The sequence below is a fragment of the Protobothrops mucrosquamatus genome, unplaced genomic scaffold, assembly GCF_001527695.2.
Source record: "Protobothrops mucrosquamatus isolate PMUCROS unplaced genomic scaffold, P.Mucros_1.0 scaffold5274, whole genome shotgun sequence".
Taxonomy (NCBI): Eukaryota; Metazoa; Chordata; class Lepidosauria; order Squamata; family Viperidae; genus Protobothrops; species Protobothrops mucrosquamatus.
The window spans coordinates 1-25117 of record NW_015391140.1 but is presented as its reverse complement, the minus strand read 5'-3'; the positions used below and the strand labels follow the sequence as shown (position 1 = coordinate 25117).

The following is a 25117-nucleotide window of genomic DNA, read 5'->3' as shown; positions in this document are numbered from 1 at the left end:
TTTTATTTTATTTTATTTTATTTTATTTTATTTTATTTTATTTTATTTTATTTTATTTTATTTTATTTTAATCCCCCCTTTCCCATAACCACAACAGTTCAAGCTGTCAAATCCCCAAATTAAATGTTCATTTCCTTCCGTTTCTAGCCCAATGTCCAACAAATAAAGTAGAAAGGAAATTAGACCAAAAAAATCTCTCCTTTTTAATCAGAGAAGTCAGTCCCACCCTCTCAGCCAATTCCACTCCCTTTACCACCCAATCGTCCATTGAAGCAACTTGTGAGTCCTTCCTTCTCTGGATGTACACAACTCTGGCTGCTAATAATTTGCTTCTCTTTTGTAGGGCGTGAGTTTGGTTGAGCGCCTCTATTCTCAAGATCGCGTACCTTCCTGGACTGGAATAGGGTTTGTGAGAGTGCCCGAAGGAGCCTATTTGGAATTCTACATTGACAATATCCCGTTTTCTATGGAATATGATGTTCTGATTCGATATGAGCCTCAGGTAAATGGCTGCTGAGGGAATCGCGCGGCCTCGCAATGAGGAACGCCGATGTTTTGGGAGACGTTTAAAACCTGCCGAGTTAAAACATCTGTGCACTTGGTGGTCTGACTGTTTATTTTTTGTTTACTTCTTTATTTAATTATTAATTAATTAATTAAATTATTATCCCACCTTTGTTATTTTTATGAACAACTCAAGGGGGCGAACATATCCCACACACCTTCCTCTTCCTCCTGTTTTTCCCCACAATAACAACCGTGTGAGGTTTGTTGGGCTAAGAGAAAGGAACTTGCCCAAGATCAACCAGCCAGCTTTTGTATCTAAGGCAGGACTAGAACTCAGAGTCTCCTGGTGATTGGCCCAAGGTCACCCAGTTGGCTTTGATGGATAAGGCGGGAATAGAACTCAGTGTCTCCTGGTGATTGGCTCAAAGTCACCGAACTGGCTTTCATGGCTAAGGCGGAACTAGAACTCAGTGTCTCCTGGTGATTGGCCCAAGGTCCCCCAGCTGGCTTTGATGGATAAGGCGGGACTTGAACTCACAGTCTCCTGTTTTCTTGTGCCTTCACCACTAGATCAAACTGGCTTTTGTAGGACTGGCAATTTGATAATGTGTGTCTACCTTCAATTCCTTTGCTCCAAAGCAAGGTTGCATAGAAATTCTGTATTGTTCACGTACTCCTAATTCCTGCATGAGACAACACTGATGGATATCCAGGCCGTGTATTTTGAGTTTTGAAATGAACAGGGATCATTTTTTCCTAGTTACCAGATCAGTGGGAGAAAGCTACCATCAGCGTGTATCGCCCGGGCCAAATTCCTCCTAGTAGTAGATGTGGCAATACCGTTCCTGACGATGACAATCAAGAGGTATCCTTATCTCCCGGTTCCAGGTGAGTCTCAAACGAGAAGTACAGATAAGTCCTGAATTTACAAACCCAACTGAGGTCAGAATTTCTGTTGTTCAGCAACGCGGTTGCTATGGGTGTCGCTCCCCATTTTATAATCTTTTTTTTGCCAAGTGAAGCGAATTAACAGCAGTTGTTAAATGAATCAAGCAGTTGTTAAGGGAATCCTCTTCTCCCCGTTGATTTTGCTGGTTGGAAAATAGCTGGGAACGGCTGCAACGGGTGATCATGGGACTCCAGGATTTGGCAACTTTTATAAATACATGCTGGTGCCAAATGCCCAAATTGTGATCATGGAGATGTCGCTTGTGTGAGGACCAGTTGTAAGTCCCTTTTTCCAGTGCCGTTGTAACTTAGCAATAACACTTAGACTATATATACCGCTTCACAGTGCTGTACAGCCCTCTCCAAGCGGTTTACAGACTCAGCCTATCGCCCCCAACCATCTGGGTCCTCATTTTAGCGACCTCGGAAGGACGGAAGGCTGAGTCCACCTTGAGCAGACAGGATCGAACTGCTGGCAGTGGGCAGAGTTAGCCTGCAATACTGCATTCTCACCGCTGGGCCACCACGGCTCCTGAACTTTGAACAGCCTGTAAACAAAGGATTGTAAATCGAGGTATAAAACAAAAGAACAGTAAAGAGAAAAAACTCAGCGTCATCTAACCCAGAGGTCCCCAACCTGTTGGGTACCAGGGACCAGTTCCACGGAGAGAGGTTTTTCCGCGGACCGGAAGGTGCGTGGTTTCGTGTGCTGCCTGCATCCCGCGGATGGGGCTTTGCTTGTTTGTGCAGACCGGTTGCTGGCATGCCGCGGACCGGGACCGGTCCACGGACTGGGGACCCCTGATTTAACCAACAGTCTCAAAGAAAACCCAGTGCTTTTTAATGTATGACTTGGGATATGCCACATTATTTTTCCTTCATGGGTGTCCTGTTGCTAACACAGGTATGCCGTCCTTCCACGCCCCGTGTGCTTTGAAAAAGGCCTGAATTACACGGTTCGGTTGGAGCTCCCGCAGTACTCCTTAAACTCTGAGGTGGAAAATCCGTACACACTCATCGATTCAGTAAGTGGACGCTAAGATCAGCCCTTTAGGTGTAACGTAGCCACCGAGGAATGCGCCACAGAAAGAATTCCTCCGAGCCTACATTTTAGCACAAATGTCTCTGGAGATTCTCAGTCTGAGGAAATCTGGGAGGGGGTCTTCAAATTTGGCTCTTTTATGACTCGTGGACTTCAACTCCCAGAATTCCTGAGCCAGCATGGCTCAGCTTAAACCTCTCCCTTTCCCCTCAGCGTGGCTGGCTCAGGAACTCTGGGAGTTGAAGTTCACGAGCCATAAAAGAGCCAAGGTTGCCTACCCCTGGGCTAGTTCATTGCCAACGTGAAGCAAACTAAGCCTTCATCAACAGAAGAGAATATTCGCAGCTCAGGGTTGAACTGTGGGGTCCTTGGTGCTCTCTGAGCTTGGTGGTTTTCTTGCAGACGTTTCATGACCCAACTAGGTAACGTCATCAATGTTAGAAGGGAGGGATCTTTGCAGAGTGGAGGAGAAGGAGAAGGGGAGGAAGAAGAGAAGGAAGGGAGGGGGAGGAGGTGGGGGAGGGATGAGGAAGACTGCGGGGTCCTTTGCTGATCTCTGAGCTGGGTGGTTTTCTTGCAGACGTTTCATGACCCAAGTAGGTAACATCATCAGGGCTGCAAGGGAGGGATGTTTGCAGAGTGGAGGAGAAGGAGGAGGAGGAGGAGGAGGAGGGGGAGGACTGTGGAGGTCCTTGGTGCTCTCTGAGCTTGGTGGTTTTCTTGCAGACGTTTCATGACCCAACTAGATAACATCATCAGTGCTACAAGGGAGTGGGGTTCTCAAATGAGAGCAAGCCCCACACCCTTCTAGCACCGATGGTGTTACCTAGTTGGGTCATGAAACGTCCGCCAGAAAACCACCAAGCTCAGAGAGCACCCAGGACCCCACAGAATAAGCTGTCTTACATTTTAACGAAGCTGTACATGGAACATGAGTTCCGCTTTGTATTTTTTTAAATTTATTTTTCTGGGATTCTTGCTGGAATTCTCAGAAAGTTGCCCCTATCAGGGGGCAACTTGGGAATTGGCTTCTGCCACGTGAGAGGAGGTTGAAGAAATGGACGAAGCCCAACCGCGTAGGGAGCGTTCCTTGTGACTCCTTGGGACCGTATCTTCGGAAGATACAACACTTGGGTGGGTCCATCTTAAAATACACCAATAAGGCTTGGTTAATCTCGTTCTGCAGCTTGTCCTCATGCCATATTGCAAGTCCCTGGACCTCTTCACGGTTGGAGGCCGAGGCGACGACGTGACAACCAACAGCGCGTGGGAAACCTTTCAAAGATACCGTTGCTTGGAGAACAGCAGGAGCGTTGTCAAAACGCCCATGACTGATGTTTGCAGGAATATAATTTTTAGCATCTCAGCCCTGTTGCATGAAACCGCATTGGGTAAGTAGGTGTCCCTGGTTGAGAACAGGGGTCTCCAGACCTGGCCATTTTAAGACTTGTGGACTTCAACTCCCAGAATTCCTCAGCCAGCGTGAATTCTGGGAGCTGCAGCCCACAAGGCTTTAAAGTTGCCATGTTTGGAGAGCCCTGGTTGAAAACTGAACATACGGTAAGTACATACGGTTGCTTCTCCCCAAATTAGCCCTTTTAAACCAGGGTTTCTCAATCTCAGCCACTTCCAGAAGGGAAGAGTTAGTTCCTCCATAATGTCTGGGGGAATTCTGGGAGTTGAAGTCCACCCAGTTTTAAAATGGCTGAGTTTGAGGAACTACTGCTCTAAATTCAGGCAACCTCTCTAACTGTTAGGATTTGTCTCAAATGAAGGCGGATCTACGTGTCCCAGGATAGTGTTACAGGATCCGATCTGGGTCGATCTCCGGAATCGGAGATTTTGGTCTTCCAAGCTTTCGGATTTTTGGACCATGATGTAAAAAAGATGTTGAGACTCTGGAAAGAGTACAGAGAAGAGCAACAAAGATGATTAGGGGACTGGAGGCTAAAACATATAAATAAGGGTTGCTGGAATTGGGTATGTCTAGTTTAACGAAGAGAAGGACGAGGGGGGGACATGATAGCAGTCTTCCAATATCTCAGGGGCTGCCCCAAAGAAGAGGGAGTCAAGCTATTCTCCAAAGCTCCTGAAGGCAGGACGAGAAGCAACGGATGGAAACTCATTAAGGAGAGAAACAACCTAGAACTAAGGAGAAACTTCCTGACAGTTAGAACAATTAACCAGTGGAACAGCCTGCCTCCAGAAGCAGTGAATGTTCCAACATTGGNTTATTATTATTATTATTATTATTATTATTATTATTATTATTATTATTATTATTATTATTATTATTACTACTACTACTACTACTACTACTACTACTACTACTATTACTACTATTACTACTACTACTACTATTATTCTGGAGCCCATCTTTGGGGAGCCTCCCTCCAGCAGAGTCTGTGCTGTTTTTTGTCTGGTGATGTTATGATGTTGATTGGGGTGGTGGTACACACCCCAATCAACATCGAAAAAGCCACATACAACAGGCACCATATAAATACCACACGTCTTCTTTATAAAGAATGAAGACTGGGGTTAAACCACCCAGAGAAGCACTTTGCATCACTGTTGTTTGCCTGTGTCAGCCGTTTTAGCAAGTTATTTGCCATTTCCTTGGCTTTTCTGCATTTTCACACAGTTTCTGTTGTGTGGTGCGATTCTTTTAGTTTCGCTTGATATTGTTCAGCAGCCAGAGTCACGTGGGAGGCTATACAAATTGAAGGAATAAGCGAAGGGATGAAGGAATGAATGAATAACTTGTTCCAAATATCTATCTTTCTCCTTTTTTTTTTTTTTAAGCTTGCCAGTGTGACCCACAAGGTTCGCTGAGTTCAGTGTGCGATCCCAACGGAGGCCATTGTCAGTGTCGACCCAATGTGGTTGGCCGAAGATGCGATAAATGCGCCCCGGGCACCTTTGGCTTTGGACCCACTGGATGCAAACGTAAGTTCTGTCTTCGTTCCGGAGACCCCGATGCTGTTCTATAATGTTATTTGGCAAGAATTAAGAAAAAAGAATCTTTTGGTTTCTCTCTTGTATCACATCTGTAAAAATCCTCATGAACTAAAATGAAAAGACAAATCTGTGGGGTCCTTGGCGCTCTCTGAGCTTGGTGGTTTCCTTGCAGATGTTTCATCACCAAACTAGCACTGATGATGTGACCTAGTTGGGTAAAAAAAATGTCAGCAAGAAAACAACTTCAGGGACCCCACAGTCCTCCTCCTTTTCCTCCTCCTCTTCCTCCATCATTCCACAAACCCTACTCCCTTCTAGCACTGATGATGTTACCTAGTTTGGTAGTGAAACGTCTGCAAGGAAACAACCAAGCTCAGAGAGCACCAAGGACCCCACAGTCCTCCTCTTCCACCTCCTCTTCCTCCTCTTCCTCCTCCTCCTCCTCCCTGCAAATCCCCCTCCCTTCTAGCACTGATGATGTTACCTAGTTGGGTAATGAAACATCTGCAAGAAAACCACCCAGCTCAGGGAGCACCAAGGACCTCACAGTTCAACCCTGGCCTACAAGTATTCTCTTCTATTGACGAAGACTTAGTCTGCCTCACGGTGGTAATGAACTAGCCCAGGGGTAGGCAACCTTGGCTCTTTTATGACTTGTGGACTTCAACTCCCAGAATTCCTCAGCCAGCATGGCTCAGCTTGGAACCCTCTCCCTTTCCCCTCAGCGTGGCTGGCTCAGGAATTCTGGGAGTTGAAGTTCACGAGCCATAAAAGAGCCAAGATTGCCTACCCCTGAATTAGCCAGACATTTAAAAAGCCACCACTAGGTGATCATGGATGGTGCTGACTTTCCATTTCATCCTGATATCTCTGTTTTTTTGTTGTTGTTTTTTAGCCTGCGAGTGTCACGTCCAAGCGTCTGCAAACGCCTTCTGCCACCCGGAGACCGGGCAGTGCCATTGTTTCCACGGAGTTTACGGCCGCCAGTGCGACAGATGTTTGCCCGGATACTGGGGGTTCCCAAGCTGCCAGCCCTGCCAGTGCAACGGTCACGCGGACGAGTGCGATCCCTACAGTGGCCAGTGCTTGCATTGTCGCGATCACACCTCAGGCCCCAATTGTGAGAGGTACGGGTTCTTTTGGGCTAGGAACTTGGGTTTTCAAAAGGGGCGCGCGTGCCAGTTTTAAGATCGGGGACTCTACAACCTTGGCAACTTTTGAAGACTTGTGGACTTCATCAAAGGCCTGGAGACTAAAACATAACGAAGAACGGCTGCAGGATTTGGGTTTGGCCTTTCTAGAGAAAAGAAGGACTAGGGGTGACATGATAGCAATGTTCCAGTATTTGAGGGGCTGCCACAAAGAGGAGGGGGGTCAACTTATTCTCCAAAGCCCCAGAAGGCAAGGCAAGAAACAACGGGTGGAAACTAATCAAGGAGAGAAGCAACCTGGAATTAAGGAGAAAGTTCCTAACAGTGAGGATGATTAACCGGTGGAACGGCTTGCCTCCAGACATTGTGGGTGCTCCATCACTGGAGGTTTTTAAGAAGAGACTAGACAGTCACTTGCCTGAGATGGTCTAGGTTCTCCTGCTTGAGCAGGGGGCTGGACTAGATGACCTCCAAAGTCCCTTCCAGCTCTATTCTGTTCTAATTCCCAGAATTCTTCTGGTAGCTTTTAGGAAGCGATTAAAAACAGAACTTTTTCACAAAGCATGCTTCGGGAAGAGGGACAGGCCCTCCTTTTATAGGGACTCAGTAACCACCCAGAGTTGTGAGATTACTGTGGGATAAAAATGGAATAAACAAATAAATGGAGGTGTTTTGTTTTTTTTAAAGGCCCAGTGAAAAGAGCTGTAGGCTGCGTTTTTTATATTTGCGCTTAGAGAAAAACCCTAAGCACTAAATAAGTACTATTTTCAGTACATCCGTGCTGTATCGTGTGCCTTGTGATAAGCCTCGTACTATAACATTTTAGATGCCTTGCTGGTTATTATGGAGATCCAGTCTTGGGATCAGGGGATCACTGCCGTCCTTGCCCGTGCCCAGATGGTCCGGAAAGTGGGCGCCAGTTTGCCAGTGGCTGTTATCAAGACCGGATTACGTTACAAGTGGTGTGCATTTGTGAGACAGGATATAAAGGTAAGTGGGGTTGTAAAATAACTCTAATTCAGGGGTCCTCAACCTTGGCAATTTTAAGACTTGTGGACTTCAACTCCCAGACTTTTTTTTGCAGACGTAGCCTCATCAACCTTCAATCATATTTGGCCAATAAAGAATTCTATTCTATTCTATTCTATTCTATTCTATTCTATTTTCTATTCTTTCTATTTTATTTTCTATTCTAGTCTGGTCTATTCCATTCCATTGTATTCCTATTCCTATTTTCTATTTTTTATTTTATTTTCTATTCTAGTCTGGTCTATTCTATTCCATTCCATTCCTATTTTCTATTTTATTTTCTATTCTATTCTATTCTATTCTATTCTATTCTATATCCCATTTTCTATTTTCTATTCTATTCTATATCCTATTTTCTATTTTCTATTTTCTATTCTATTCTTTCTATTTTATTTTCTATTCTAGTCTGGTCTATTCCATTCCATTCTATTCCTATTTTCTATTTTCTATTCTATTCTATTCTATTCTATTCTATTCTATTCTATTCTATTCCATTCCATTCCATTCCATTTCTATTTTATTTTCTGTTCTGTTCTGTTCTGTTCTTTCTATTCTATTTTCTATTCTGTTCTATTTCTATTTTATTTTATTATTTTATTTTATTATATTTTCTATTCTATTCCATTCCATTCCATTCCCATTTTCTATTTTATTTTATTTTATTTTCTATTCTAATTCTATTCTATTCTATTCTATTCTATTCTATTCTATTCTATTCTATTCTATTCTATTATGCCATTCCATTCCATTCCTATTTTATTTTGTTTTCTATTCTGTTCTGTTCTTTCGATTCTATTTTCTATTCTGTTCTATTTCTATTTTATTATTTTATTATATTTTCCATTCCATTCTATTCTATTCCATTCCACTCCATTCTATTCATATACAGTAACATTTATTAATTTTTTGTTCAGCTACATCTTAATGATCTATTCCATGTTAATAAGTATTCCAGTCCAGTGCCCTTATAAGAATGGTGAGGCTTTACAAAGAGTTAAAGATGGGGGTCCTGCTTCTTAACTCACATACGTTCATACTTTGGTTCGTGGCTGGATTTCAGCCAGTTTGGTCCACCTCTTAAGGCACCAAGCTATAAAACTGGAGACCATGAGTTCTAGTCCTGTTTTAGCCAGGAAAGCTGGATGGGTGACTTTGGGCCGATCACCAGGAGACTGTGAGTTCTAGTCCCACCTTCTCCATGAAAGCCAGCTGGGTGACCTCAGGCCAGTCTCTTCTCTCTCTCAGCCATCCCACCTCACAGGGCTGTTGTGGGGAAAATAGGAGGAGGAAGGTGTGTTGTCTACGTTTGTCACCTGGGGTTATATGTAAAAATAACAAAGGCAGGATATAAATAAATAACAATTTGCTGATGGTTTTTTTCTTTTTCTTTGATTGCTGGTTTGAACAGGAAGCCGATGCGATGAATGTGCCTCTGGCTTCTTTGGAAACCCCGAAGAGGTTCGTGGGACTTGCCAGCCCTGCCAGTGTAACAACAACATCGATTCCTCTGATCCAGAGGCCTGTGACAAGAGGACAGGCTTGTGCCTCAAGTGTTTGTTTCACACCCAGGGCCAACACTGCCAAGAGTGTAAACCTGGCTACTACGGATGGGCTCTTCAGCAGGATTGCAGAAGTAAGTGGACAGGGGACCTCCGCCTTTGACTGTTGGGGGTCCCACTTGGCCTTAGATATTTGCAAAGATACCAGCTTTTGAATCGTGAGCTCTACACCAGGGGTCCCCAAGGTGTGGGCTGTAGCCCAATACCGGTCCGTGGACTATTTGCAACTGGGCCATGTGAATGGCTGGCTGGTGCATGCGCATGTGCACGCATGCACACAGCCCCACTCACTTGAGTGTCACAGGTCCTCGAGCCTCACTTGTGCAAGTGTCACAGGTGCCCGGGGCCCCACTAGCGTGACCATCGCAGAGGCTCACTACCACATTTGCGTGAGCTTCGCAGGCGCTTGGGGCCCCACTCGTGCAAGCCTCATGAGCGCTTAGGCCTCACTTGCGTGAGCATTGCAGACAGTTAGACCTCACTTGCGCGAGCATCACAGGTGCATAGGGCCCCACTCATGCGAGCATCGCAGGCAATTTTTTTCCCATAAAGGCATGCCTTACAAATTAAGGAACGATGAGCTTAAAAGTTTCTTTTCAGCTTTATTCCCTTCAAAAATCTAAATGGTACCCATTTCACTAATGGAATTTGGGAAGGATGAGGACCAGTGGTGGGATTCAGCCAGCTCGCACCAATTCGGCACAACCGGTAGCTAATTTTTTGTTGCCCAGGCCCAGAACGGACTTCCGGAAGCGGCATCCATGCAGGGAACCGGTTGTTCGCCTATTTGAATCCCACCACCGGATGAGGGGACAAAGTCATTTCCTCACCTGCAAATCAGAAATCCTTTTTAATTTTCTGGGAATCTGCCCCTAGGTTGCATAGTAGCCTCTCTCCAATTCCAGGGCAGGGTGTAATTTACTGGAGCATACTGGAAAATTCCTCCATGGAGAAGATAAAACTCATCAAAGGTCAAGAGATGAGCCTGCTTTAGCATGAATAGGCTTTTGTGGATTACGAGCGCTCTCAGATTTTAACCCCAACATCTAATTAGACAGGGCTTATCTTGAGAATGCCAAAGAAGTACGTTGTGCAATGGGTTTGCTTAGCTTGGTAACTTTTGTGTAGGCTGAAAAGAAGCTTTGAGGAGTGGGAAGTTCTTTTTATTAACATTTATTGTTGCTCTTTATCAATGGAAGACTTCCAATCTTCAGACATTAGAGGGGAAATGTATTGTGTTGAGGAAAAATGGATTTTTAAAAAAAAATCAGTAGGAAGAGGATGTGAGAATAGGAAAAACATCAGTTCCTTTAATGTGGCATCGGTTTTTATGCTTCTTATAGAGGGATAACCTATTTAAACTTGTATATACCAATCACACATTAATAGACTAGCAATTAAGGAATGGATATTAGCCGAAAAAAGCTGGTATGGCTACTGAAATAAGCCTAATATAGTTTTCTCCAGTTCTTTGGAATTATACATCTTATTTTCTCAGAACGATTGGTAGGATTTCCTCACTGTATCCACTACAGGTAATTCTCGACTTACAGCCACAACTGAGCCCAAAATTTCCATTGCTAAGGAAGGCAGTTGTGAAGTGAGTTTTGCCCCATTTTACGGCCTTGCTTGGCACCGTTGTTAAACAGATTACTGCAGTTTTTAAGCGAATCACGCCCCATTTTACGGCCTTGCTTGGCACCGTTGTTAAATCACGATTACTGCAGTTTTTAAGCGAATCACGCGAATCAGTTTGCTGGTCAGAAGCCAGCTGGGGAGCTTATAACTGGTGGTCACGTGACTGTCATGCAACTGCAACTGTCATAAGGACATGCCAGTTTCCAAGCACCCGAATTTATTATTTTTTTATAATATTTTATTGGTTTTCCAGTTTTACATTTAAGTATTTGGAAGGCAACGTGGTGATTGGGTTAATCAGTAGTTCAATAACAACATCTTTAGCACATATCTCAGGTTACATCATCACAATTTCTTCTCTGTTTACCTTAACATTTGTTATGTCGTATTTAAGCTAGTAAATTTCTAATTGTATCAAACTCAGTGAAATCTTCATTATAACATTTATCGATACATTTTTTTCCTTAAACATATCTTAGTAGATCTTGATAAACAATCCACAGCCTGTTATTAAGTTTTACCTAATTTTTAGTTTTGAATTACAATAGTCCAATTTCACCTTTAAGATCCATAATGTTTAAATTTTGGGTAACCAAAATTTCCTTTGTCTTGCTTCATAAAAATTGTAATGTCTAAGATATACACATTACTTAAATATATTCTTATTCTATTTCATAAACGTTTTCTATTTCTCACCCTAGTACCTCACCACCTTAATAATAGAGTATCCTTTATTAACACAAATCCATCATCTATATTATTTGGGCTAATCCATAGTTCAAATCTATTTCCTAATAGTTAGGAATTTCCCTTATAGGTCTAAGTCCTCAATATTAAACAGATTAATCCCTTATTTTTTTTACTATTTTCCAACTATTTTTAAATCTAATAATAATTTCCCCTTGTCTCAAAATCTTCTTTTAGCCCACTAATTGGGAGTTTAGGATCCTCTCTAGTCCAGGGCTTTTCAACCTTTTCACCCATTGTACCACTCTTAGGATATGGCAACATCCTAGCAAGGTGTTAAAAACATGATGACCAAAAAAAAAGGGAAAAAGTGATAAAGTACAGGTAGTCCTCGACTTACAACAGTTCGCTTAGTGACTGTTCGAAGTTAACAATGGCACTGAAAAAAGTGCCCCCCGAGCCACAGCCGAGCAAGACACCTGCCTGCCCACCCAATGGCGCTCTTCCTCCTGTCCGAGGTTTCCATTGTTCCAAATGTTCCATTGAGCATTTCTGTTGAGGATTGGCAGCAGGGGTGGGGTGGGGGGTTGGTTTTTATTCCTCCCCCCCCCGTCTGCTGGGTGGTTGCAGCAGGTTTTGGTCACTTCACATGACCCTGGGACACTGTGACTGTCATAAATATGAATCAGTTGCCAAGCCTCTGAATGTAAATCACAAGACCCTGGAGATGCTGCAACATTCCAGCTGATCGGCGCTTCTTCTGGGCTCAGCAGAAGCGCCAGGATCAGCACTGAGCTCCAGCTGGAGCCTGGCGCTGATCCTGGCGCTTCCGCTGAGCCCTGACAGCCCCGAAGAAGCGCCGATCATCTGGAAAGCGGCACTGATCCTGGCGCTTCCGCTAAGCCCTGACAGCCCTGCAGCTCCAGCCGTCTCTCGCTCAGGCTTGTGCAGTGCTGCCACCGGTTCAGATAATTCCCCTCCCCCGCTACCACTTTTCTAGGATGGTCGCGTACCACGTGCCAGGTGCCAATGTACCACAGGTGGTACCCGTACCACGGGTTGAAAAGCCCTGTTCTAGTAGATAAAAAAACCCCAGTTCTTCAGCCTAATTCAAGCACCCGAATTTTGATCCTGTGATCATGGGGATGCTGCAACGGTTGTGTGAGATCTGAGATCTTCTCTCCCTTTTTTGGGTATCACTTCTTCTTCCAACAAACACACTGCAAGACATGGTGGTAGTTTTTGCTACTCCTCCCTTCCAGAGTGTGTCTGCAATTATCTGGGGACGGTACATCAGCGCTGCAGCAGCGCCGAAGACTGTGAGTGTGAGAGAGAAACGGGCCAGTGTCAGTGTCTCCCTAACGTGGTCGGGCAGAATTGTGATCACTGTGCTCCAAACACATGGCAACTGAGCAGCGGGACCGGATGCGAATCCTGCGCCTGCAATCTGGAGCATTCCTTCGGGCCATCCTGCAACGAGGTGAGGAAGCTTTGTCGGAGCTAAGGGTGGCAGGTGGAGACCAACTCTGGCTGGGTTAAGATTTCCAGACCAATGAGATCCAAACTCATCTTCCAGGAAATGGGCCAATCACTGGGAGACAGTGAGTTCTAGTCCCGCCTTAGGCAAGAAAGCCAGCTGGGTGACTTTGGGCCAATCACAGGGAGACAGTGAATTCTAGTTCCGCCTTAGGCAAGAAAGCCAGCTGGGTGACGTTGGGCCAATCACAGGGAGACAGTGAGTTCTAGTTCCGCCTTAGGCAAGAAAGCCAGCTGGGTGACTTTGGGCCAATCACAGGGAGACAGTGAATTCTAGTCCCGCCTTAGGTAAGAAAGCCAGCTGGGTGACTTTGGGCCAATCACAGGGAGACAGTGAGTTCTAGTCCTGCCTTAGGCAAGAAGGCCAGGTGGGTGACTTTGGGCCAATCACAGGGAGACAGTGAGTTCTAGTCCCGCCTTAGGCATGAAAGCTGGTTGGGTCATGGGTTCCATCTTGACTTTCTTTCAATCATGCCTTGCACAGACACCCTGAGTAAGTGACAAAAAGCATATGACAAATAGCTATATATCAGTATTCGTGGACTTGTGGACTTCAACTCCCAGAATTCCTGAGCCAGCAGGGGGGAACTATGGCCCCTTCATGACTCGTGGACTTCAACTCCCAGAATTCCTAAGTCAGCCACGCTCAGGGGAAAGGGAGAGGTTTCCAAGCTGAGTCAGGCTGGCTCAGGAATTCTGGGAGTTGAAGTCCACGAGTCCTAAAAGAGCCAAGGTTGCCTACCCCTGGTCTAGCCTATCAAAGAGAAGGGCTACGTAGGACATGATGAGTGTCTTCCACTACTTGAGGGGCTGTCACAAAGAAGAGGAGATTGGTTTATTCTCCTTGAGGGCAGGACAATTAAAAATGGGCAGAAGATTGTTTAAGAGAAATCTTAACAAGCAGTAGGGAGAAATTCCCTGACAGTGAGAACAATTAACCAGTGGAACAGCTTGCCTCCAGAAGTTGTGGATGCTCCAACACTGGGGGTTTTCAAGAAGAGACTGGACAACCGTTTGACTGGGATGGTAGAAGGCTCCTGTCTTGAGCAGGGGTTGGACTAGAAGACCTCTGAGGTCCTTTTCAGCCCTATGATTCTATATTCTATGTTCTTCTTACATAGTGTCCGCCATGATTTAGAAGGGATAGAATTAGTAGAAGAAGAGAGGCTGGGCGAATTGCCCATAATAAAAAAAAAATGTGAAAGTTCCTAATTATGGATCCGTATTATGACCAGCCTGGCTTTAGTATTGATTAATCACTGATTTAAAGTTGTTTCCCTCCACCTTCTTTTTTTAAAATTAATAGTTCACCGGGCAGTGCCAATGTATGCCAGGATTCGGGGGACGCACCTGTACGGAATGTCAGGAATATTTCTGGGGTGACCCTACTGTGGGCTGTCAAGGTGAGTATGTTATTATTCCTTGTTCTCCCTGCCTGTTTTCAAGGGCTACATTCAAATATTCAAATAAATGGAGGTGGTTCTGATATTATGGGACAATCCAAGGTAGCTGTGGATGATTTGATTCGTGATGATGTATGGGGAACAAACAAAGTATTGTCCACGTTGGTTTCATTTGGTCTAAATGCAAGAAATTAGACACAAGACTGGAAAAGATAAAAGTAGCTTCCTTATAGTCTCTTGATGTTTCGTTATTTGTTATATATCCAGGACTTGCTAACAAGGCTTAGTCTGTTTATGTTGCAATTGTGTTATCTTAAAGGACTTTAAAAGGCCTCAGTGAGCTTATCTGGTGTTTTAATTTTAGTGTGGCTAAATTTAACATCGTTGGATTTATATATTGGTTTATGAACAACCCCGTTAAAAAAATAAAATAAGATTTTGCAGAGTGGAAAGTGTAGTCTTCATTAGATACACATCTCTTTTCATTGTTTAATTAGAACTATAACAAATGTGAGCTCCTGCAAAAGAAAAAAAAAGAATGTGTTAAAAGTATAGAAATAATTGAAAATGCCCAAAAGGTGCAGACTGTAAAATTCAGTTATATATGCAATAAAAAGTAGGTAGGTAGGTAGGAAGGAAGGAAGGAAGAAAGGAAGAAAGAAAGAGAGAAAGAGAGAGAGAGAGAGAGAGAGAGAAAGAAAGAAAGAAAAAGGTTAAATCAGTTCATTATATGCAGTAATTTTATTTGTTCCATTGAAGCAATTTGGCAAATGAATATATTCCTTGGTTCCCATTGTTTATTTCTTAGGAGTTTTAAATTATAATTTAACATGGAATGCTAGTTCAAGATTTTTTTATCAATAGTTTTATCCTACTTAGACAAATAACGTTTTTTTCATGACTTGCAGCTCTAATCCAGTCAAACCTTTTTGAAAAATTGGTTAATTTGATTTAATTCGTTTAATTAAATTTGATTTGATTAATACTTTCCAAATATTACCGGCCTTGTGTATTACACAGCGTTTCTAGGCATCAGGTAACGCTGACATGCTGTCTTTCAATGCACAATCTCTGATGCCAAAATGTACTCTCATACTTTTGACCATTTTTTTTTTTTTAAGGTAGGACCGTCTTTTCTTTCTCATTTTTTTTAAGGTGTCGCCTGTTTTCACGGGTTTAAACCAGGGGTCTCCAACCTTGGCAACTTTAAAACTTGTGGATTTTAACTCCCAGAATTCCCCAGCTAGAATGGCTGTTCACACATCTTAAAGTTGCCAAGCTTGGAGGCCCCGGTTTAAACTGATTGATAAATTCTTCCATGTTATTTGAGAGCTTTCGGGGGGTTTTTTGTTTAAAAGCTATAATTTTTTCATTATTTCTGAACTAAGGAGTGGGTGTGAAGGGTTGAATCCTGATGTGGTGGGCCAGGGGGATGGCCTGGAGGGAGAGGAGAAAATTCGATCATCAAGGCAACAATCAGATGAAGGAAACTTGAGTCTGAGGCAGGACTGTAATTTGAGAAAATACCTCAGAAAAACTCTAGTTCTCCCAAAGATAAAAGAAAGAGGAGAAACGGATTCAGACTTGCAAGACCACGTTACTATATATATATATATATATTTATAATACAAATATAGGGGTGGCATGATAGCAGTGTTCCAGTATTTCAGGGGCTGCCCCAAAGAAGAGGGAGTCAACCTATTCCCCAAAGTACCTGAAGGCAGGACAAGAAGCAACGGATGGACACTAATCAAGGAGAGATGCAACCTGGAATTAAGGAGAAATTTCCTGACAGAACAATTTATCAGTAGAACAACTTTCCTCCAGAAGTTGTGGATGCTCCATCACTGGAAGCTTTCAAGAAGCATTTGGACAGCCATTAGTCCAGAATAGTATAGGGTCTCCTGCTTGAACAGAGGTTAGACCAGGGGTCTTCAAACTTGGCCCCTTTATGACTTGTGGACTTCAACTCCCAGAATTCCTCAGCCAGCCGTGATAGATAGACAGACAGACAGACAGACAGACAGATAGATAGATAGATAGATAGACCTTAATAATACTAAAAATGCGAATCCTGGGCATCATAATACAAATTAAAAGAAAAGTGAACACCAGGATAAAATAACCAGACCGTTTAATGCAAACAAGCCAGTAGATAAAAAGTCACTAAGCTTTCGTCGGCAGCCGACGTCGGCAGAGTTGGAATAAAAGGAGATCTGGGAGCCGATTTATGTAACCGCCTGCCTCTGCGCCGGCCTGTCTATAGATAGATAGACAGATAGACAGACAGACAGATAGGATATAGATATAAAGATAGACATAGATAGATAGATAGATAGATAGATAGATAGATAGATAGATAGATAGATAGATAGATAGATAGATAGATAGATTTATCATCTATCATCCATTTCTCTCCTTCTCTCTCTCTCTCTCTCTCTCTCTGTCTATCTATCTATTTATCATCTATCTATCATCCATTTCTATGTATCTCTCTCTATGGATTTTAGATAGATTTATCATCTATCATCCATTTCTCTCCTTCTCTCTCTCTCTCTCTCTCTCTCTCTCTCTCTCTCTCTCTCTCTCTCTATCTATCTATCTATCTATCTATCTATCTATCTATCATCCATTTCTATGTATCTCTCTCTATGGATTTTAAATACAGAATTGTAGAATTGGAGTGAACAAATTAGGCCATCAGATCCAACATTTTCTTCTGTGCAGAGATCTATTTTAAAGCAGTCCCTGGCATATGGCTGTCCAGCCTTTACTTTAACCTATTCAACTAAGGAGAGCTACCGTATGGCTGGATAATTAGCTCCCAAATTAACAAACTCGATCTTAACTGGAAGGAAGTTTGTCCTTACCTTCAGCCAGAAACTGCCTTCCTGTAGCTTAAACCTTATATTCCCTGTCCTGCATTCTGGAATGTAGTTTACAGTGTAATTGACCTTGTTCTGCCAGGTGTCCTCCCAGGTATTTGAAGAATGTTATCCTATCCCCTTTTGGTTTTTCTCTTCTCAAGATTAAACGTTCCAGTTTGTTCGATCCTTCTTCAAAGGATGTAGTTTTGAGTGCTCAGTTGACAGCTTTCTTCTCTGAACATGTTCCAGTTTTTCCTGAATCCTCCTTAATCTATGGTGCTCAGACTTGCCAAACCCATGTTTATATATATATATATATATATGGTGATATCACGATAGAGTATCTGAGCGTTGATTGTTTATTCGTTCACACTAAGACATGTTTACATTCTCCCTGTGCGTTTTATTCTGTTCCAATATTGGTGGAGGTTTAAGTATGTTTGGAATGTGAAGAATACAGACCTGGTCAGTTTCACCAAAGAGCTGTCCTTCAAATGGTCGCCTTGGTAGGCCTGGCCAATCACAAAACAGGTCTGGATGCTCCCAATTTGAATCAAGACGTGCACACAGTAGTTTTATCAGAATACAGAACAACAGAGTTGGAAGGGGCCTCGAATTGTGAGTTCTAGTTCTGCCTTAACCATGAAAGCTGGCTGGGTAACTTTGGGTCAGTCACCAGGAGATCATGTTCTAGTCTTGCCTTAACCACGAAAGCTGGCTGAATGACTTTGGGTCAGTCACCAGGAGATCGTGAGTTCTAGTCTTCCCTTAACCACGAAAGCTGGCTGGGTGACTTTGGGCCAGTCACCAGGAGATCGTGAGTTCTAGTCTTGCCTTAACCACGAAAGCTGGCTGGGTGACTTTGGGTCAGTCACCAGGAGATCGTGAGTTCTAGTCTTCCCTTAACCACGGAAGCCGGCTGGATGACTTTGGGTCAGTCACCAGGAGATCATGAGTTCTAGTCTTGCCTTAACCACGAAAGCTGGCTGGGTGACTTTGGGTCAGTCAGCAGGAGATCATGAGTTCTAGTCTTGCCTTATCCATGAAAGCCAGCTGGATGACCTTGGGCCAGTCTCTTTCTCTCAACCCAACTCACCTCATAGTTGTTGTTGTTATGGGAAAAATAGGAGAAGGACGGTGTGTTGGACATGTTCACCGCCTTGAGATATTCATAAAAATAGTAAAGATGGGCTACGGATCAGTAAAACGGATAGAAAGCGTAACCTAATGGACTTGGGAATCTTCAAGAGGAAGACTCATCTACTGATGGCTTCAATGTTTATCCAAGTCCGGATTTCGATTGATTCATGAGTCAATTCTCCAAAACTAACCTTTTAAGGGTTAAGTGGGACCTCCTCCCCCCATGTCTACCCCCACACCCAGACCTAATGTTCAAAGCAAAATGAATTGCCAGAGGGCAGATACATTCCATAGCCAGGCCATTCACAGTAGGGATGCCGCAGTGGCTTTGAAGAAAATAAAGCACTATGTATGTGTTGGGCCTTTATTTCTGGGAACAAAAAGGCCACTTTGTTAAAATTGCACCAAGATAAGTTGAACCAGCTTTTTTTTTTTTCCTTTCTCTCTGTTGGTCAAATTCTTCTCCCTGTTGGTCAAATTCTCCACAAGAGAAGCGGTTTTGTTTGAGGTCATTTGCTCCTTTAAATGGCCTTTTACAAATGGGGCTAAAGAATGTGAATGTGTTTTAAGGAAATAGTGATTTTTTTCCTTCTCTTTCCTTTGGTCACCGTCACTTTTTTTTTTTTAATGAGAACTTTGATTATTTGGAGAAGAACCTTCAACAGTCAAAGTGCTCGGAAACCAGAAAGTTGAACGTAAAATTCTGAACGACTTCCTGAAAGATTTATCAACCACTTATACGATAAATGTATAGGGGAGTATTGGATAATACGCTGCATTTCTAAGAGCTTTCGTTTGCCAGATGCCAAAGAAAATCGGAATGTTGACATATATATATATATATGCTTGTGATTTCATTTGGATTACATTGTACAACAACTGACATTTCACAGTGGCGGAAAGAAGATTCGCATTTGTTTTGGTCTTTGTTTAAACAAAGTTTTTCAGCGGTAGCGTTTTCCAGTTTTGTTTTCTCCTATCTGGCTATTTGGGGGTAGACTAACAACAACAAAAATTGCTGTTGACTGCCGATTCTCTTAGTAGGTCACTGATGAACGTGATCTAGAACCATTTCTATGGATGGAAATTGTGTCATTGATCTGAGTGGACCATGAGCTGTACTCAAAACGGAGACTGGGCATCAAAATTATATAAGAAAAAGAAATCTAAGCGGTGATTAGAATGCAGTATTGCAGGCTAATTCTGCCGACTGCTATCAGTTCGATCCTGACCGGCTCAAGGTTGACTCAGCCTTCCATTTTTTCTGAGGTCGGTAAAATGAGGACCCAGATTGTTGGAGGCAAATATACTCACTTAGAGAGGGCTGTAAAGCACTATGAAGTCTAAGTACTATTGCCACTGCAATTAATATTATAAATTCTGATTTTCCGTGCAGAAAACACTCCTCTGTATCAATTTTTAAGTCCAACATAAAAGAGATTTTAAAGTCTTAACTGGAGCGTTGAAGACTTGAAGGTCTACCAAATGAGGGTACCACAGCTTGTATCTAATGTCCTTTCATATTCTCAAGAAGGAGGGGAGGGGGAATGAAGGTAAAATGCTAAAAAAATAATAATGCTAAAATGTTTAGCATTTTATTTATCTATTAAACAAGTTTCTTTGCCCATCCATCTCCCCAGTAGAACTTTTGGGCAGCGAGCAAAGATTGAAAATTTAGTTAGTGCATTATCCAAATCAGTTTAAAAAACAGACACACACCCCCCACCCATACCAGAGCTACATTGATATGGAGAAAAGCCAGGTCTTTGAGGATTTCTGGAAGGATCAAGTCCATCCAAATCTCCAGGGCAAATCGGTTCTTTTTTTTAAAAAAAGACAAGTTTTATTGTTTTTTTTATTTTTAAAACAAAGTACTCAAGACATACCGTGGTGTTAGGGTGGTCAAACATCCGCAGACAAAACATATATACATAATTCAATCAATACATCAAAGATTCCCTCTCTTTTTCCCTTAAGTAACGTATTTTATTTAAAACAATCCAATTCTAGCTTAAATTTATTCAACCTAAACCTGTTTTTAAAGCTTTATAAATTTACACTACCATAATCAAAATAACTTTTAAGTACAAACATTATCAATTCGGGTATCCCTTCCAAATATATTCTAATTCCTTAATTTTATCCATAGATCTTATTTATTTCTTCTTCCACTAATATCCCTTATTTAAAATAAAATATTAATCTATCCCTGTGGTGGCGAACTTATGGCATGCGTGCCACAGGTGGCACGCAGAGCCCTCTCTTTGGGCACATGCACCATCGCCCCAGTCCTAGGCCTTCATCTGGGTTTTATAAAACCTTTTCTCTTTAGGCCTTCACTGCCATGTGCAAAAAAAAAAAAGGTTCAATCAATCAATCAATTTCAACTTCTCACGGGAAAAAAAAGATCTTGCAAAGTTGGAATTGATTGATTGAACTTTTAATCTCACCCAGTCTGCCGTTACCACCACAGCCACACCCACCCAATGGGCCACACCCACCCAATGGGCCATGCCCACCTGGCACCCGACCATACATAAGTGGGTTTTGGGTTGCAGTTTGGGCACTCGGTCTCTAAAAGGTTCGCCATCACTGATCTATCCTATGCGTATCTAATCCATCCATCCATCAATCAATCTCTTTAAACTGACAAAATAAAGTCCAACCTTAAATCATTTCAATCCATTTGACAGAATTCAAATTTCATCCAGCTAATTTTCATAACTAATCACATCCATGTTATCAAACAAACAGATCATCTTATGAGATTAACTCAACATTAATGTCGTAATGGCAAATCGGTTCTATAGGTCAGGGCTTTTCAACCTTTTCACCCATTGTACCACTTTTAGGATATGGCAACATCCAAGTACCACCAGCAAGGTGTCAAAAACTTGACCAAAAAAAAAAGGAAAAAAGTAATAAAGTACAGGTAGTCCTCAACTTACAACAGTTCGCTTAGTGACTGAAGTTATAATGGCACTGAACAAAGTGCCCCCCAAGCCATAGCTGAGCAAGACACCTGCCTGCCTGCCCGGTGGAGCTCTTCCTCCTGTCCGAGGTTTCCATTGTTGTGAGCATTTCTGTTGAGGATTGGCAGCAGGGGTGGGGTGGGGGGTGTTTGGTTTTTATTCCCCCCGTCTGCTGGGTAGTTGCAGCAGGTTTTGGTCACTTCACATGACCCTGGGACACTGTGACTGTCATAAATATGAATCAGTCGCCAAGCATCTGAATGTAAATCACAAGACCCTGGAGATGCTGCAACATTCCAGCTGATTGGCGCTTCTTCTGGGCTCAGCAGAAGCGCCAGGATCAGCGCCGAGCAACAGCTGGAGCCTGGCGCTGATCCTGGCGCTTCCACTGAACCCTGACAGCCCCGAAGAAGCGCCAATCAGCTGGAAAGCAGCACTGATCCTGGCGCTTCCGCTGAGCCCTGACAGCCCTGCAGCTCCAGCCGTCTCTCGCTCAGGCTTGTGCGGTGCTGCCACCGGTTCAGCTCATTCCCCTCCCCTGCTACCACTTTTCTAGGATGGTCACGTACCACCTGCCAGGTGCCAATGTACCACAGGTGGTACCCGTACCACTGGTTGAAAAGCCCTGCTATAGGTGTACAGGAAGGAGTCCTGTTGGGTTGACCGTCGTGGGTTGACCGTCGTGGTTTCCACAGCCCGGGTTTTTTAGTGTTAAATTGTTTTTGTTTCTCCCTCGTTCAGCTTGTGAGTGTGATTCACGAGGCATCCAGACTCTCCAGTGTAACCGGTCAAGTGGCCAGTGCATCTGTAAGGAAGGCGTGGAAGGACCCCGTTGTGATAAATGCACCCGGGGCTACGCCGGCACGTTTCCAGATTGTGCTCCTTGTCACCAATGCTTTGCTCTCTGGGATATCATCGTCAGTGAGTTGGCCAACAAGACCCAGAGATTCCTGGAAAGAGCCAAAGTGCTGAAGATCGCGGGGGTGAGCGGCCCCTACCAAGAGACCCTCCACTCGGTGCAGGAAAAGCTGAACGAGATCCAAAGCATCATTGCTCAAAATCCGGCGACCGAGCCTCTTCAGAACATCGGCGACCTCTTGGAGGAAGCAGAGTAAGTAGGAATAAAGGAGAATATTTGTAGCTGCAGGGTTGACGTGAGGGCACCTTGGGGCTCTCTGAGCTGGGTTGCTTTCCTGCAGACGTTTCACTACCCAAGCAGGTGACATCATCCGTGCTAGAGTAAGTATGGCGTACGGCATAAAAGAACATTGCCTGCCATTAGCCTGACCGTGGAGGACGGAGTGTCTTGTGGTTGAACGATTTTAACGAGAACTTGGGGAGAAAAAAAGGAGGCAAAGATGGAAACATGGCGGCAAAGACTGTTTCTTGTGAATTTGAATGTAAATGATGGTACCTAAGAATTAGCAAACAGGTGTTCTTACCGATTCTGTATAATTCCTTGTGTGTCTGTTCACACTTGGCCAATAAAGCTATTCTATTCTATTCTATTCTATTCTATTCTATTCTGTATTTCTATTCTATTCTATTCTATTCTATTCTATTCTATTCTATTCTATTCTATTCTATTCTATATATTCTATTCTATATATTCTATTCTATTCTACTCTGTTCTGGTCTGTATTTCTATTCTATTCTATATATTCTATTCTATATATTCTATTCTATTCTATTCTATTCTATTCTGTATTTCTATTCTATTCTGTATTTCTATTCTATTCTATTCTGTATTTCTATTCTATTCCTATTCTATTCTATTCTGTAATTCTATTCTATTCTATATATTCTATTCTATTCTACTCTGTTCTGTATTTCTATTCTATTCTATATATTCTATTCTATATATTCTATTCTATATATTCTGTTCTATTCTATTCTATTCTATATATTCTATTCTATTCTGTATTTCTATTCTATTCTGTATTTCTATTCTATTCTATTTATATATTCTATATATTCTATTCTATTCTATTCTACTGTTCTGTTCTGTATTTCTGTTCTATTCTATTCTATTCTATTCTCTATTCCATTCCACTCTCTTCTCTTCTCTTCCCTTCCCCTCCCCTTCCCTCCCCTCCCCTCCCTTCCCTATTCTGCCCTGTACTAGTTTTTGTTCTTATTCTTGTTCCTCTTTTCAACTGGGAAAGCAAAATGGTGAGACCGATGAATCTGTCGATGTAGGAGAAGAGCAGGCCCAGCTGGGAAGCGGAGTTAAACCTGCCAACTTGGAGTAAATTTGCTTCCCAGCCATTTCTCTAAACATTTCTGTCCTCGCCTATTTTACAGACTTTCTGGAGACTTTGAAAGACTGCATTGTGCAACACTTCCCTTCACAGAACGCGGCTTATGTCTTACGGCTTATGCAAAAAGTTCTTCACACAGATGGTTTATTATCTGGGGCATGAAACAAATTAGGGACGGGCCCATGAGCCAACGCAGCATACGTCATTGGCAATATTCAAGCACGTTACGGCAGCCTTATGGAATGCCAAAGTGTGCTGTTTTCCCAAGCTATTTTTTTTCCATTTTGTGTTCCTGAAGCCATGATATTGCAAAGCAGACAACCCCAAATACACCCATCTAGGAGGAAAGACCATCATAACAAAATACAGCTAGTCCTCGACTTAACAGCAGTTGATTTAGTGATCGTTCGAAGTTACAAGGGCGCTGAAAAAAAAGTGACTTAGGACCGTTTTTCGGTCTTATGACCATTTGCAGCATCCCCATGGTCACGTGATTTATATTCGGATTACTCATATTTGTGACGGTCGCCATGTCCAGGGGACACGCCGTGTCCGTGGAGAGAGGTTTTCCCACGGACCGGAAAGTGCGAGGTTTCGTGTGCTGCCTGCATCCCACAGATGGGACTTTGCTTGTTTGTGCGGGCCGGTTGCTGGACCGGTGGTTGGGGACCTCCGACTTCGCAGCTGTGGTGAGCGAGGTCGTAAAACGGGGCGGAAAAAAAATCACCTGAGCCACTGTCTCAGCTAGCAACAGAAAATCTGAGCTCAACTGTGGTCGTATGTTGAGGACGTCCTGCAATCTACCCTGAACAGGGAAGAAGGGAAATCGTTTGAAATGTGTCTTTAGATTCCGGGTTTGCGTCGCGGCGCATTAATGGCGTTTTTTTTTGGGATTCACAGGAAGCTAAAAACAGATGTGGCCAAAAAGATAACGGAAGTCGAAGCAAAGCTGTCTGCCGTGGCAAACGACAGCAGCGCCGTGGAGGCTGAGCTGAGGGCTTTAGAGGCAGATGCGAAGAGTTTACACAATGCTGTGAAGGAACTTGCCGAACAGCTGGAGTTCATAAAGATCTCCGATGTTCGAGGTTTGTATTTTGAGAACCTCGAAGAATTTTGGCCGGGTAAATCTGGCTTTGGCTCAGAAAGGAAACGGTGGGAAGGGAGCCTCAGCGGATCTATCTCATGAACATTTCACAGCATCTGGCCCGAACTAAAGGCTTGAGGCAGGATCTGGGCTTGGGAAGCGGTGAAAATATTTTAAATGGATGAAAGTCACCTGGATTTCTGTCAAACGAACTTAACTGGGCTTCATGGGGCCGTGCTTAATCACGGCCGCGTCGTGCATTTAATTTCGTAGACCGCTTCTCCAAACTACAAGGAGTCCTCAACTTACAATCACTCATTTAGTGACCGTTC

At 43.2% G+C, this 25117-nt stretch overlaps 1 protein-coding gene across 1 annotated transcript in view; it reads left to right on the top strand.

Annotated features, from left to right (window-relative positions):
- LOC107299685 (laminin subunit beta-1) overlaps nt 1-24822 on the top strand; it is a gene marked incomplete at both ends in the record, with an annotated part of 47680 nt that extends 22858 nt beyond the window's left edge. Inside the window, 12 exons of the mRNA XM_015829032.1 lie at nt 344-502; nt 1268-1395; nt 2360-2480; nt 3684-3888; nt 5303-5446; nt 6354-6585; nt 7436-7599; nt 9047-9271; nt 12785-13002; nt 14365-14461; nt 22182-22551; nt 24602-24822. Coding sequence (XP_015684518.1) covers nt 344-502; nt 1268-1395; nt 2360-2480; nt 3684-3888; nt 5303-5446; nt 6354-6585; nt 7436-7599; nt 9047-9271; nt 12785-13002; nt 14365-14461; nt 22182-22551; nt 24602-24822 — 2284 coding nt within the window. The remainder of the gene's footprint in view (nt 1-343; nt 503-1267; nt 1396-2359; nt 2481-3683; nt 3889-5302; nt 5447-6353; nt 6586-7435; nt 7600-9046; nt 9272-12784; nt 13003-14364; nt 14462-22181; nt 22552-24601) is intronic.
- Nucleotides 24823-25117: the final 295 nt, after the last annotated feature.